Source organism: Mycetomoellerius zeteki, unplaced genomic scaffold, assembly GCF_001594055.1.
Source record: "Mycetomoellerius zeteki isolate Tzet28-1 unplaced genomic scaffold, Tzet1.0 scaffold581, whole genome shotgun sequence".
Lineage (NCBI taxonomy): Eukaryota > Metazoa > Arthropoda > Insecta > Hymenoptera > Formicidae > Mycetomoellerius > Mycetomoellerius zeteki.
Genome location: NW_017257590.1, coordinates 83,567 through 99,949, shown reverse-complemented (window position 1 = coordinate 99,949; position 16,383 = coordinate 83,567). Strand labels below are relative to the sequence as shown.

At 37.0% G+C, this 16,383-nt stretch overlaps 1 protein-coding gene across 1 annotated transcript in view; it reads right to left on the bottom strand.

Annotated features, from left to right (window-relative positions):
- Positions 1-16,383, bottom strand: part of HGTX (HGTX homeodomain transcription factor) — a 44,504-nt gene that overhangs the window by 16,270 nt on the left and 11,851 nt on the right. The window contains exons 2-3 of the mRNA XM_018456599.1: positions 13,699-13,809; positions 1,489-1,700 (exon numbers count right to left, since the gene is read on the bottom strand). Coding sequence (XP_018312101.1) covers positions 1,489-1,700; positions 13,699-13,809 — 323 coding nt within the window. The remainder of the gene's footprint in view (positions 1-1,488; positions 1,701-13,698; positions 13,810-16,383) is intronic.

The following is a 16,383-nucleotide window of genomic DNA, read 5'->3' as shown; positions in this document are numbered from 1 at the left end:
CGAAGGTGGATGGCGAAGAGGCGGAAGAGCTTTCAGGGGAGGGGGGGGAGGCAGAGAGATGCCCGGGAAGGAAGAAGAGGAGTGCAAAAGCTCACAAGGAAGACGAAAGGAGAGCGATAACTCTCTCTCCCTTCGTCCTTTCGCTCACCGTCACTGTGGCCTCACCCGAGTTTCACCCGTGTCTCACCCGGTGTTCCCCGTTCTCCTCCCTCCTTTTGGTGACGGTGAGAGGGTAGTGAAAGGGGGACGTACCGCCGGCGTCCGCGAGAGAGCGACGCCGAGGATGACGCAGGTGCCGCAAAGCTTGACACGTCTCCGGCTGTTTTGTCACCTTCTTTTATCCTTCGAACTTTTTTACCGCTACCTCGTTAGATTCCCTCCCTTCCTGCCTCTTCCGTTCGCCCTCTTCCCCCCTCCCCCCCCCGACATTCTCGTTCCATGTGCCCTTCCCGCCCCGCGGGCGGGGCGCGTTGATGGAGTAAGCCGGGCAACGAGCAGGACGTTTTTTAAAATCGCGCCTCCGCGCGAGCGAACCGCTTTTTGCGAGAGCCATCCGTGGAAGGGCCCCCCTCGGGGCGTCGACGGGCGATCGTGGCGGATTTCTTTTTTCGAGGGAGATTTTTCGGTCGCGGATTACTCGCAGCGCGCGGATTTGCGTTTCCCGCGCTGGGGCGATGCTTTGATCGATCTCTCGGTGTCAGCAACGAACTCGAAGACAAATGTTTCCTCGCCTTCTTTTTTCGCGAAGGGATACTTGCGATATGGTTTTGACGAATGTTGGAATATATATTCGCAACGTGAGTCAACGCAAAACCTCATCTATTATGTTAACCTATCACTCTTGCAAGATATTCTCATCAAATATTGATTCCCTCTTCCACTAAACTTCTACTAAAAGGAGATATTTTTAACCCTCAACTACAGCTGAAACTACACTCAAGTTTTAAAGCGTCAGTTTGATGTACAGAATAAATACAATGAACCTTTGTCAAGATTCAAAGGCTTTTTTATCTACAATTTAAAATCTTATAGTACTAATTATACAGATTGTACAGTTCGCGCAATTAATGCCTTCCAATCCTATGACATCACGTCCACTGGTGAGACATCGCGTTTATCTAATTTTCCGTTTTCACGTTTATGGCCGTAGTCGGACAGACCAGACTAGCCTATAGAGATTGGAGAAACTCGCGTATTTTCTGCAATTCCATCTGACTACACCATGAATGTAAAAATAACCGAGAAAGTAACGCACAATGTCAAGACAGAGGTGGAAAAGCATTAATTGCGCGTACTGTACAATCAGAGGTTTTCGCTTTTTTTCCAAATAACCGTTGCTGTCGAGGATTAATTTCGGAAATAGACGTTATTTTCTTAAAAGATACAGCGATATCTTTAACAGTGAAAGAATTATGCAGATCGATTTGTCGGAAATGTCGTTTCGGTCCATACGTGGAATGTATAATGAGCACAATAGCAAGATATTACCTTGACTTGGGATTCCGACATCCCAAGGGCATACGCTAATTTGGCGCGCTCCGGGCCGGCTAGGTATTTGGTCTGCTCGAAGGTCTTCTCCAGAGCGAAGATCTGCTGTCCACTAAACGTGGGCCTTGTGTGCTTCTTCTTGCCGCCATCGTGCTCCCCGGCACCACCGCCCGAACCCGTCATAGCTTGCTGACAGCCCAGCTGTTGCGTCACTGCAACATTCGCGTCACCCGATGAGTGGTTACTGAATATCTATTTCGCTTCAAATGGAATAATTAGCCTTAGCCAATAGAATCGGGCGATGTTTTGTTTAATTTAGTTTAAAACGTAGTGTTCGGAGCGAGAGAATTAAGGTTAAGAGATCATAATTTGTAATGGTTACTCTAAATGTACAGTCGTACATTTCATTCATCACGTACTTATTAAGAAAATTCCGTTTTTTTAAGCTTTTAAAAATCACAATCTTCCGCCGAATTATTTTCTATAAACTGTACTTTCTTTATTTGTACGCTGATATATTAGTCATTTGGTATACCGATAAAGTTTAAACTATAGTGAAAGGAATATTGTATGTACTGTATGTTACTGTTACTACATTAACTACATATACTGTATATTACTTTCATCATGATTAAAACGGAGGACGTTGAAATTCGACTATGGAAAAAAATTACACGTAATATCGATATCACGATGCTAACTATAAATTTTCATTGCTTTCTCGAGCAATTGTGTGCATTCGATTGTGCGTACATATGGGCATTCTTTTATTAGGGCCCCTCGTGATCTCTTTTCCGACTCGCAGAATTAAAGGGGAAACTGCAAGTCCCATCTGTGACTTTCAATCGTGACAAGTCATAGGGAAATATTGCCATATTCGTTACACTAACAGCAATGGTCTGGATTACATAGATAAGGGAAGATAAGTATACATACATATGCACTTATAGCATATGCATGAAGCAAGTACACATAATATGCTATACTTCCTTAATAAATTTGATTTCGTTGTATTGCTATTATGCTAATTATACAGCGCAATGAAATTTATTAGGGAGATGCAACGCTATTATATGCACTTGCCCCATATACACACTTACCCCCATTTGTTTTACGTAGGAAAAATATGTCTGCGATATATCTCCGAGCATAATTAGCTTCCGTGTTATAACCGTAAGAAGTATTTCATTTTAACCGCAGTTCGAAATTAATTCGCCATATTCCGGAAATTAATTACGACCCTTATAACGTTGGTAATTATTGCCGCAGCCATTTAATACTTCTCTCTTTCATTGTATGGACTCGTGCGACTATGGCACTGATTTTTCTACGAAATATCTTCTACGTCTTTTATTATTTATGTTTTAATTATAAGAGAGACAAATCAGTTTTTACGATTCTTATCATGACAATCTGATTTCACATTTAACAATCTTTAACATAGATTTGCAACTCGCACTACTCTGATATTTCAATAATTTGATTATTTTATTTTAATTATAATATTTATAATTGTAAGGACATTAAAACGATAAATACCGTTCTTTTCTCTTTACGTTTCTCATATTTTCGCTATACTTTTAATATACTCATTCTCAGTATATTAATAATTTCCTTTATATTCTTATATTTTTTACCAAAATCAATATTTTAGATTACATTACTCTTCACCAGTTTATTTAAAGTTGTCTTTTAGAATTTATATAATCATTTCGAATTTCCAATCAATGATTATTATTATCAGTGTCAACAGGATTATAAAAGCAGTATTGAAAAAAACCTTCATAGATTAAACGACTTTATCTTGTTCACGCCGGCTGATTATTTTTAATCTCGGTTACTTGGTTGGAGTCAAGTCTTAATCAGATTGATAAAAGAGGCTCGAGAAAATTTTCGAGGGTAATGAAGAGGGACAATCGAGGGGAACGTCTTCTGCGGAGACGAGGGGGCCGCATACGGTCCGATGTGGCATGTGGGCGCGTATATACAAGGGGGCGAGAAACGAAAGGGACTCAGAGGGGGTGAGTAGAAGGAAGGGTCGACTCGCAGGGTCGTCGTGACGCGGTACAGTGTGGGTTGTGGGACTTTAATTTAATAAAGCAATTTGTAACGGAATACGGAACGAGGCAATAATGGCCGGTCGGCGGGGAGGGTTCTAATGAGCTGCTTACCGCACTCCAACCCCGGTCTGCCTTCGACGACGACCGGGAGTGGTGTACGTTCTCCGCCGTTGGATATCCCTCCATTCGTCCTACTAAGCCGTCGCGCATATCTCCGCGGCCGCCTCCGCAAAACCCGATAAGTCCGCGTTTTTATCAAAATTTGTATGCGCCGCATACGGCGCGCCATGAGATTTCTTTCGCGGTATAATTTCAGACTTGTCTCGTGAGATAAAGCGTTATCAGTGTTATCGGCGGACATGATAGTGTAATTTGAAATTACAAGAAACTTACGAAAGACGGTCGAACACTCGACTGATCAATTAAATTCGGATTTTAATTATTGTAAGAAATTTACTTATGAATTTTACGAAGACATTAAAATAAAATATTCTCATCAACATTGAACTTAAAATTGAATACAAACTCGTGATATATGTATATTATACGGTTGTAATATTTGAACTTATTATGTTACACCATAGGAATTTATAACAAAGATGCACAATTCATCGTAATATATTTTACATATAAAACATATATAAAATAACAATATGTTAAACAATATGTAACGAAGAAATATTGCGTTTCCATAAGCTTTTTAATTAAAGTACTTTCTTGATTTTTTTAAACAAGCCGGATGTCCGGTTGTGTCCGGTCGTTCCGACGATTTATTGCCCGACTTTTTCCACAAAATATTTTTTTCGCTTGGGAATTCGGACCTGTGATATAAAGTTTTAACCCATCTATCGACCACGCCGTCCAATTCCAATTGAATCCGACCACGGGAGTTTTTTTCCGCAAAGAACTAGTTAATACAATAAATGAAATGAACTATCGTTTCCGAGTCATTGAAATTCCTGTTCAGATCACGCCGATTTTGTTTTATGCAAACAAAAGCCTCGAAAAACAGGATTGGTACAAAACTGTAAGAAATCAAGAAAATTGAAAACAGTGTCAGGAAAAAGTCAGGGAATTTTGCAAAATTTTCTGGAAAATTAAAATTCTTGGCGCTTTAAGGAAGTTTATGATATATTACACTTATACAGTTTTATAATAGTACCAACTAAACAATTAAAAATGCAACCAGTGTCAGTAACATTAACAGTAATTTACATATACATATATTAAATTGATTTCTCAATTAAATATTTAACGATTTCTAAATTAGGATGAAAATACACAAAATTTTAAAATATTACTCTAACTTTGAATCAATGGATAACCACTGATATCAGTTTCAAGTATGCCATTGATAATCAGTAAATTCACAATAAAATACAATTAAAAAATTAATAAAACATGGGATTCGTATAAACTTAGTTAGCTTTGTTTTAATGTATGAATTCAATGTATATGGAACTGTCGTGCGAATATCTATATATAATACAATGTAGTATACAGGGTATCTGACAACTACCGCATTTCCTCTTAAGAATGTATTCTTGAGGTAATTTTGAGACGAAAATTCTAATACGAAAATGTCGAGATTATAATAATTTTTTTAATTATAAGCTAAGTGCTTATAAGTAAAAAACCATTTCGTTTTTATAGCCCTGGATTCTTTTGAACATTCTAAGACGAAAATCCTAATAAGAAAATATCGAGGCTATAATAGTTTTTGAATTACACACTATCTTTAACCAATTATAATTCAAAAACTATTATAGCCTCGATATTTTTGTATTAGGATTTTCGTCTCAAAATTACCTCAAGAATACGTTCTTAAGAGGAAATGTGATACACCCTGTATATATGCATAATGTTCAAATTTTCTTTCTTTTTTTAGTTGAATTTCACTGATTCAGATTTAGAGAGTATTGAAGTCAAGGAAAGTTATGAAATTTTGTTTGAAAATCAGGTAAAAGTTATGGAATTTTAAGATGAGGAATTTGTGACAATTCTGAAAGAGACATCCACTTGTCGAGTCGTTTACGCATTACGTCTATCAAAGGACTATTTGTCTTCGGCACGTGGTCATATCTGTCGAAGGTATCATCCTCCGTTATGCAAACGGATTCTGGATTAATCTTTGTAACGTGTCGCGGTGAGGGCGGGCGGCGAGGAGAGGGACGAAAGGACCATAATTTAATCAGCCGATTTAGAGTGAACAAGTGACACGCGTGTCGCGGGTAGTGTATGCGAGCGAAATCGCTCCGGATAATGCGTATATATCGATACCGCCTCCACACACAATCATCCATGCATGTGCGCGCGCGACGTCGCCCGCGCCCGCGCCGCCCGCGTCGCGGATAACGCTGCGATGTCCGATTAGACGAAGTATCGGCACGGCAAATTGATGCGTCCGCCCGCACCGTGTCGATGTAAATCAGCGGCAGGTGACCGTATCGGCGTGAGCGCGCGCGGCGCGGCGTTTCAAAAAAGAGGAGCGATCAAAAACGAGACACCGTCCGGCCATTCGTAATATTCGTTATCGGCGAACGGAAGTCCGGGTGCGAGGCTCGGCGCGCTCGATTGCTCGATTGCTCGATTTATACGGGGTGAGCGACCCCCCGCGCGCGCACGCGGTGTCACGGGCCGTTTTATCCACCCGAGAGTTCGGGGTGAAACAAATCATTCGTGGTAAAGATGCGTCGCGATTCGGACACAGAGAGGGGGAGAGAGGGAGGGAGATCGATAGGGTAGTTTCTATTATTTTTTTAACAATGTCGGAATTTATTCGTGTTTCTATAATTGTGCCTGCTGTTTCCTGCACTTATACGTAAATGTTCTGAAACGTTGAAACAGAAATTTTATAAAATTATAATAATTTTAAATTATGAAGAATCCTTTTAATTATAAAAATCCATTTAATATAGCATTGATTGCTCTCATTAAAAGAATTAGTATTCAGAAGTAATGGAATACATGCAATGGAAAAAATAGAATACATATGTATGTGAAATAATATCTCTTTTTATTCAAATTACGTAAAATTTTAGATTACAAATATAATATATATTTCCGAAATAATTTCCGAAATAAAACATTTTGATGTCACTGGTTCTCTATCAATAATAATTATATTCAAGTGGATACAACGCAATGCTTTTGTCGGAATAAAAAGTCAGGGATGATGTAGGGCGATGGTCCGTCACTTCGACGTAATTGAATCGGATATCACTCGACTTCTAGAAAGCATGATCGAACGCTCTTGAAAGGGCTGCTCGCTCCATCGACGACGTGAGTAATAACGGCGCGCATCGAGTCGACTGGCTGAGAAGAATGCTTTATCGAGTGTACAAAGTGTGTTGTCACCAAAAGTAAATGGATGCTTAGTTAATTCGAGCTAACGAGGCCACCCCGCCACACCGTACTTACTGGTCGCGCGAGATCCATTAACAGTAGTTACCGGCGCCGATTGAAAGGTCACAATCATTAGCGAGACTTGCAAGAAAGAAAGTACCGCGCATAATATTACATCGATTATTTCATAAATAATATTGAAACAACAAAGAAATTTCAAAAAATAAAAATAAAACACGGAGACAGAGAGAAGGATGATTTTGCTGAAGTATCTAAAAATTTAGTTACACTGACCTTGTGAAAAAAAAAGTTGCTGATTTAAAAAAATGTTAGTTGGTTCAATTAAATGCAGCGGTCATGGGATGTCAAGTAAATATTTGTTAATTTAAAGAAATATTTATTAATTCAAACAAATAACATATTAAATTACAAGATTTTGTTGACATGACTCACCGTGAATTTGTTGTACCATCAAAATAATTATGTAAGACGTTCTCTTGTTAGAATGCATTCATTGCAGAGAAAAGTTATGTAATTTGAAAATATTGTTTCTTTCTTAATCTTTTTAAGTTGAAGTAAAAATTTGAGGTAAAAATAAAAATTTATTTGATTTTAAGAAATTCAAAGTAAACACGTTAAGACTTTCAAAGTAAATACGTTTCTTTAACCGTACAGCGATGCACAAGTTTCTTTGATTCGAACAAATTTTTTTTAATCGAAGAAACTTTTCTGTGGTTGTTTTAAAACTTTCTATCGCATTACTCATCATGCTTGAAATTCTTACGTAATTATTTTGGTGGTTCAGTTAAATTATTTTTAGATTTGTATCTATTATAGCTAAATGTTTAGATACTTTAGTAAAATCGTTCTTTCCGTGAAAAAAAAAACTAACTAAAATTGTTTGTATTAAATCATAGTATAACATTATTTTACTTCAAATATTCGAATTATTTAATTATTATTTTACATGTGAAATTTATATTATATTTGTGAAAATAATTTTTCGAAAACGATACAAATTTTTTGAACGACATAAATTTTTTGAGAAATCTATCGTCGAGGGATTCTTGATTTCTATGCCGCGCCGGCCGAGACGATATCCCGTGAAACACACTCGCGAAAAGTTATTGAAAGTCAGATCGCGGTCGGCTTTTCCCTGCTAGGGTGATTCGCTCTCCATGGATATATCGTGAGTAATAACAATATACATCGACCGGCATGGACCGTCACTGGAATCTCGTCGCGTCAGCGACGTTTTCATTACCGGATTCGCTTACGTGACGCTTACTCGGGTGAGTTTCATGTCCATAAAGCCCACCAGATGAAGAAAGCGAGGAGAGAAAGGGCCGGTGAACGCAGGGAGAAAAAAGAGAAAATACGGAAAAAAACGAGCGATGACGGCGTGAAAAAAAGAGAAGGAAAATACAGGAAGAAGCAGGAATAACAGGGTATCTAAACAGAAATAAGGTGCACCACGTCCGACGTTCTCGTTATAAGAATGGGAATAAAGGAAAGGACGTGCGAAGGATAGATGCTTGTCATTTTCACGAGAAGTTCGTGTTTTATGCATAAGATAAGATTTTATGCTATACGGGAGTGAAATCGGAGTGTTATGAGAAGATTTTATGCGGGAAATCTCTTGTGCACGCATGGATTAAATTAATATTAACAAAAGTTATTAAAAAATTTAATAACTCCTGTTTATTAATTAATATTAATAGAAGCTATTTAAAAAAGTTTTATGTAATAATAGATCATCACAAAATTTTATGATATTAAAAATATAAAGCTTTATAACGGAAATATTAATCGACAGTGTCCAGCGATCCTTGAATGTTCCTGAATCGTAGAATTATTCTGAAATTTAGTGTATCCTCTGAAACCTTTGCAATTTCAGAACAGCTGACTTGGAATTTTTGTCATTCTTTTATTTAAAAAAAATTGGATCATGAAAAAAAGAAAGATATAAGAAAGATTCCCTCGCGTGCATGAGAACTATGTCGGTAACGATGAATTTTATAATATAATCATTTTAGATGCAAGTGCGGACATTGAAAATTAGACTAAATTTAATAAAGCGCCAATAAATTAATAATTTTATAAGGTGATGTTTGTAATATGTTAATAAAAAGAATAGTTGTGTTTGGGTATAAATCCTCCTTTAAAGGTGTAATAAGACAAGTTATACTAATAGAAAACTTGGATTTAATATATATCTACAATTATAAAATAGAATATAGTAGAGAATTTTATATTTGAATTTTATTTGAAGTTTCAAATCCATATTTTATCTAAAAGAATAACACAATCTACAAATTCTTTAGATAGAAGAGGATGCTTTTACAGATATAATTTTTCTTTCTAACCCAGTTCAAAACTGAGATTTTCTTTAATTAAAATCTTCCTAATTAACTTTAATACGAACCCTTTAATCAATTTAGAGTCATGTTCTTAATTATCTATACGAGTTTCAAATCTCGAACAAATATCGAGGCGATTATTGTCACCGCGATTATTGGTGCGAGAGGAAAATAAGGATGACGAGAGCGGGAAGGATGAAAGTTGGAGCGGGTTTGCTTATTTCGAGTATAGTTGTACTCCGATATACGCAGAGGCATAAATAGACGACGGTTCCCGTGGCGATCGTTCGACGATGCCTCGCGAGGGCCATGAGCCGATCAACGTTTCGCTCCGGAATATAAAATATACCGGGTAGCCGGTGTAACTCTTACATTTCCGTGTGAAGCGGGTTCGCGTCGGTCCCCCTGTCTCCTCCTCTGCCGCCCCTCGGGAGGAGGGTTCAACGAAGGGGCGAGGAGGAATCCACCGCAGCGTGTACCGGGAGAGCGGTGGAAAAGGCAGGCGTGGATGCCCTGATGCCGCAGTTAAAATATTGCCGGAGTTATTCGCGCGAGTGTGGAAAACGTAGCACTCTAGTGAGGAAGAGGGGAAAGGGAGGAGAGTGACGGAGATGGGGCGACCGACGGCCGGCGGCGGTCGCTCCCGGGGGTTGGGGGCAAGGTTGATATTGAATATGATGATATCCCGGATCCGACGCCGCAGCGGACTACCGCTACCACCCTCTTATTCGCCCCCCACGGTTCGTACGACATACTCCCTCTTTCTCCCCTTTCTCATTCTCTCTCTCTCTCTCTCTCTCTCTCTCTCTCTCTCTCTCTCGTTCTCTTTGCCGACATGCCGCGCGGCATCGAGCACCCCCGAAACACACACGTGCCTCCACACGGTGTGTCCACGGCCGCGTTCCACACGTTCTTCTTACGTCGTGCGTCGCGACGCGGTCGCAACACATGTGCCGTCGCGTCCCCCGCAGAGGGTTGATGTATCGTGCTGTTTCCTCTGTCTTTCGCCTTTACCACCATCGCTCTCCGTCTCCGTCGTCCATCTCTCCGTTTAAAGGGGGACGTCACGTGTTCTTTCACTTTGTGATTTTTTTCTCTCTCTTTCTCTCTCTCTCTCTCACTCATTCACTCACTCACTCACTCACTCACTCTCTGCGGTGCCCTTAATCGTCTTCTCGTAAGGACGGGGGTGTATACACGATGACCGTACTACCATCGGGAATGTTCCGGTATGTATGTCGGGGGAGATCCCGCCGGCTAATTGAGCGTGAACCGTCCAAGTGCCCGAGGGAGTGCGAAGGGAGTGTGTCGGCACTTGATAACAATCGGGATCGACCTGCTACGATCGACATTGCCGGTGTCTACACGTTAAAACGACGGTAGTATGTATAGTCGATAGCCTAGATATGAATGACCAAGTTCTGCAGATGCTTAACCCATAATTTTTAATATTCTATCAAAAGGTTCACACGAGGAACCGAACGAATGGTTCTCGAATTTAACATAAACTTACTTTAACATGATTGACAAGTCTAGGGAATTATGATATTCTGAATAATTATATTACGTTGAGATTAATGCCTCGTATGATCTTTTATTCAATTTAAAATCAAGTAAATATGCTCTTCAATAAAATATACGATAAATTAGCAATATGCTTCCAAATCAATTAAAAATTTTGAATTGACCTACCTCATTTAGAGCTACTCATGCGTCCGTTTCTTTGCCACAAAATTGCATGTAAAAGATGATGTATATTAGTGTAAATTGGGAAGTAATAGATTACACGAATATTTGCAATTCAATTAGTAATTAGTATGCGTTGCATTATATCGATGAAACTGTAAACTCGATAACTCGAATTAATTTTAAATTCAACGTTCAAATCCCTTGCGACATACGCGTTGCAATTTTGTCTAGTTAGTTTATAGAATTTTATTTTTCTCGAAATTATTCCACATAATTCCATATAATTCTATATATGCTACAATTCTGTAAATTTATAATTAATAATCATTTTGTGATATCTAAAAATGTACTGCATATTTATAAATAATACACAAATGTGCATAAATATGACAGGTCAATCAATTATATTTACTTGACACTCAATGCATAATATTTTATATAATTCTCATTCCACACTATTCCATTACTCAAAGCGTAAATTTATATTTTAGCTTTCTAATCATATTTAACGATTAGAAGGGGACTAAAATCCTAATAATTTTCGAATAAATTAATATATGGTAAAAAGGCTATTGATAAAAATATGTTTATTTATGCGGTCAAATTCTTCGTTTATGTGTCATCGTTTATGTGTCCCCGTTCAGATTGAATCCCTCTTGTTCTTTTCGTGGTCGCGGGCCCCTCGCTCCACGACTTCCTTTCCCGCGCTCTCCGCGCACGATGACAGTTTCTACGCATTTTTTAAATTCCTTCCCGTAGGCGACCCACGCCGGGAGAATCGCCTTCAAACGACTTTCCGGGCACGCTGTTACAAACAGGGACACGTTCGGCAGCACGTGTTTCTTCACTTCGGCCCTGTGATTTTTCTACCGCGAAAGCAAACACGCGCAGCTGTCAAACCCACCGCGACAGTGCCCGGGGAAAGGTAACGAAACATCCGCAGACGGTTGAGATGTACGATAATGCTCGTATTTAAAAGTGATAATAATACATCCCTCCATTGTCGAAGAAATGCTTGAATGAGATAAAAAGATGAGGAAGAAAAAGAGAAGAAAAAGATATGTGTTAAGAATAAAGTTCCCAACTTGAAAAGTGAGGCATAATTAGACGTACAGGCCTGCAGTATAGTTTATATTATCGTGTACTCGATACTAAATATAGTAACTTTCTATTGAATTATCTTAATTTTGACGATACGTGTCAACGTATACATGTGTGCATTTAATTAATCATTTTGATAAATATTGTGCCAATTTAGTACATCATTCTTTAAATATAAGTATTGCTGAAATTAAGATAATTTATGAAAGTTAAACAGAAATTTATTAAGTGCTCGATATCTCATTTTATCTCGGTATTGAGTATCTCATTTTAACAAACATTAGTGACCAATGAATTTTACATTAGTTACGTTTAATGTTAAATATATTGTATCTATAGTATATATTTTATGTATTAAATATGTGATGATCTTTCGAATATGATACCGGATTGAACATCAAAATTATTAAAATTTGCTTGTCAATTCAATTTAAATTGTGATATTATTCCAGTAGTTTTAATTGCGTTTATAATTCCGGAGAACCAATTCGGCGCGCAGTTCGAATGACTACAAATATAGTATATATCCATGTACAGATATAGAGAAGAAGGTGGTATTATGATACCCCAGTTACATTTTACACAATAACTTTGTTAATAATCAATATTTAAGTTTAAAACTTGACAATTACATTCGTTAAAATATTATTGAATCGATTCTGAACTCAAAGTTACGAAATATTAATTATTTAGGATACTTTTAATAAAAATGTGGTCACATTGCATAATGACTCGAAGAAAAGAATGGGTGATAATGTGGCCTTCCATAAAAATAGCCTCAAAATATTACTTTTGTTTAGAAAACAGTATTTGGTTACAAAATTAACAAAAAAGTAAAACATTTTAAAGTGTATGCAAATAGTGTATATACGTTCACATAACTTCTACATATAAGATGCTCAATACTAAAAATTTCTGTACTATATATATAAAAATAGTACACGTATAATATAAACTATAGATTAACAGTAAAACTACAATCGATTATCAAATAATCATTTTGGTATGAAAACCTCAAAAAAGAGGTCGTGAGTAATCAATATCCATAGAAGGCCACATTAGTAAAATGCCACGGTATTGTTTAAATTTGCATAACTCAAAATATATACAGTCAAATAAAATTTTAAATAGTAAATAACACACTCAAAAATACATATATTCATGTGATAATACGCTCAAGTTTATGAAAAATGAGGAAGTAGGCGTAATTAAATGCTAAAGTGTACCTCAGAAAGAAAAGTTTTGAAATACATGAAAGTAAAAATGCGTTATAATAAGTGCTGGCTATTGAGCATTGGTAATATTAGCGTCATGGTGTAACGGCGAGCTACTGAACTAATAATTCCATAAGTAATTATTAGGATTCGCTACATAATAGTGGAGATATTAAGAAAGACCACAATATATACACTGGCCATAATACCACCTTCTCCTCTAGTATATGTATAATTCACATTTATAACATATATATATAATTATTTAAGCATTAAAGATCTAGCTTCGACCGTCATAGACTTTAATATTCTTATTTGTTGTAAATATGTGATGCTCGTGTTCGATAAATATGTGAATATTCAAGGTAGTGTGATATTTTCTCTATATACAATATTCCATATGTAGTAAGGGATGTAGTATGCGTGAGATATTGAACTTACATGTGTGTAATCTTGCCCGCCATGCGAGAGGATCGCTGACTAGTCCCTGAAGGCCCGGCCAATAGACTGCAGTGTGCCGTGGTTCCGCTCTTTGTTGAAATTGACCGATACCTAGGGAGATATATCAATGAACACTCATACATATTACGTGCGAATTGTTACTTAAGCTAGTTATTCTAAAGTCTGCACGAATCAGTGGCACACTTTTTTCAACTTTTCGTAAATAATAAATATCAACTTTTAATTGGTAATAATAATATTAATTAATTTTTTTTCTACTAATAAGGTAGACAAAAATATCAATGGAAATTGAGAAAATAATATATTAAGTTCTAATCTTTTAAATCTCAGTGATGCGGAAAATATATGTAATCATATACCTATACTTTTTTTGTTTGCGATTTTTTTCTCTTTTTTGAAGAAAGTGTATCGTGTGGGATATTAATAATCATTCGCGATATTAATAATGGTTGATGTATATTTAACTGATATTGGGATTAAACGCAGCGGATACAACATATGCTTTGGCCCGACCGTCGAGATGTAGATAACGATATTGGATTTACGATAATTCAGATAGTAGCGCATATTGAAGTAATAATCGAAGGAAGCCGTAAAATGCAACGGTGAGATGTAGAACGAGCGCGCGTTTACTGACCGAGTGAAACAGCTTCCTCGGATCGATGTCGGCCAAGTCGTTCCGCTTCTCCATCGTAAATCGCTTTATTAAGCTTCAGTTTTTCCCCGCTCGTTTCCACGTTTCTATGCGATTCATTTCACATTTTTATCATACGCAATTTTCATACAACTCGCATCCGTCCGGAATATGCAAACGGAATTTAAATGCCGCAATTTTATAAGCCGCGCGACCTCGCGACAGATTTCAATCTCGCTCTTTCCCCTTCCTCCCTTCCCGCCAAATAATTAAATGTCAAACTGAGAAAAATCCGAATGTTCGTTATTGTATTACAAATTGCATAGATCTTTATACACATGGATGCGCCTTTCCCGTTAGATAAAAAGAGATATAATGTGTTGTATCTTCTGTCCTTTGTTGTACCAATATATGTATATGTACGTTCATACATACGACGCGCATGCTCGAAATGACTGTATGAGAAATGATTAACAATTTCAAATATATCACGCAGTGACATCTTAATCGATATGTTATAATTGGCAAAGACTTGCGAAAATGATAAGTCACTGTGTGTATATTGGAGGAAGAATGGCAATATTTCCTTTCATTCGTAAGTATTTAATGAACGATTAGTTTTAAAATGTAATAAAACATAATTGAAGTCTATACATATTTATATGACATTACGCTCGAGTTTGCGCAGTACATATAGTCTCATTCTCATAGAAGGACAAAATTTATTAAACTCACTCGCTCTGTCAACTCGAATCCCTGATTTAGCCACAAGGCGTATCCATTTACAATATCTATGACGAATTGTTACAATTTTTTTTTAATTTTTGCAAATCGTACAATTTCGTTTCTTTGAATTTTATCTGTTTGAGAATGATAATTTGCATTATACACAATTTGAATAATGTAATGTGTAATTGAATTATTCAAGAGATGATTATACAGACGAAAAAATTATTAGAGGCTCTGTAGGCATTTTTCGTCTCTTCTATTTAGAATTCGTTTGGTTTAACTCAACGGAGATTCGTATCTATCGAATCTGGTGTTTTAGTCGAGATTATTAGCACACACGTACAAATACACATGACGCCAATTCGATTCGCAGTCTCGAGAGAGGTTCCTTGGTAACTCTCGCTATGCGGAGACCTTAATGATCCAACCTTTCGAACGCGAGAAATTAGTCGACTTAAGCCGGGCTCTATGCGAGAGAACGGCTGCTGGGATATCGAATCCGTAAATATCGGTCGTCGAGATCCGACGGACTTTTTGCGCGGATTAAGGGAGATTAAATTGATCTCTCGGATCGAAACGCGCGAATCGAATAAAAGACACGGTGGAATTATCATTATTTGCGTTTCCAAGACTTATTATCTTAGCGTTTTTGAAAAAGATATGAGACTTATGTGCGTTTATACATATTTTTCAGAGTTTATTCTTTCAAGAGCGATTATTTCTTTCGACAAATTCAGAGATTTTAATATATGGTTTACATGTTTTAATTAATCTTAGTGAATCTCGCCATTTAACTTTTTATTAATTAGAAAAGTCCACAATGATTTAAATGCGTTTATAGATCCATTGTTTATTGTTTTAGTTATTTTAGTACGTCCTCGCTTGCAAAATGATTAATTCACAATTGTTGAAATATTTAGAAACATTATTTTATTAATAATTCTTAAAATATTTAAGAAGAAAGGTACAGTTTTAATTTATCGATCAAGTTGTTAGAAGATATTATTATTAAATAATAAATTGCTCTCTCACAATAGTCTCAGCGAATCATATGCAGGATACTGTATAATGTCGTCACTTTTATCGAGAAACAAAACGTATACCTTCGTAGTATAATTTCGGAAAGTTATTTAAATCCAAGTTTAATTGATCGTTATCATATAATAGTCCAATATTCTCGCAACCTTTCATCCCGCAATATTTTATCGAGGACATTCATGATACGATGTCGCTTACTAAAGAAAATCATTCAACTATCAGTTACAGCCAGAAATTAGCCATAATCGCGATTGAGAGCGTTG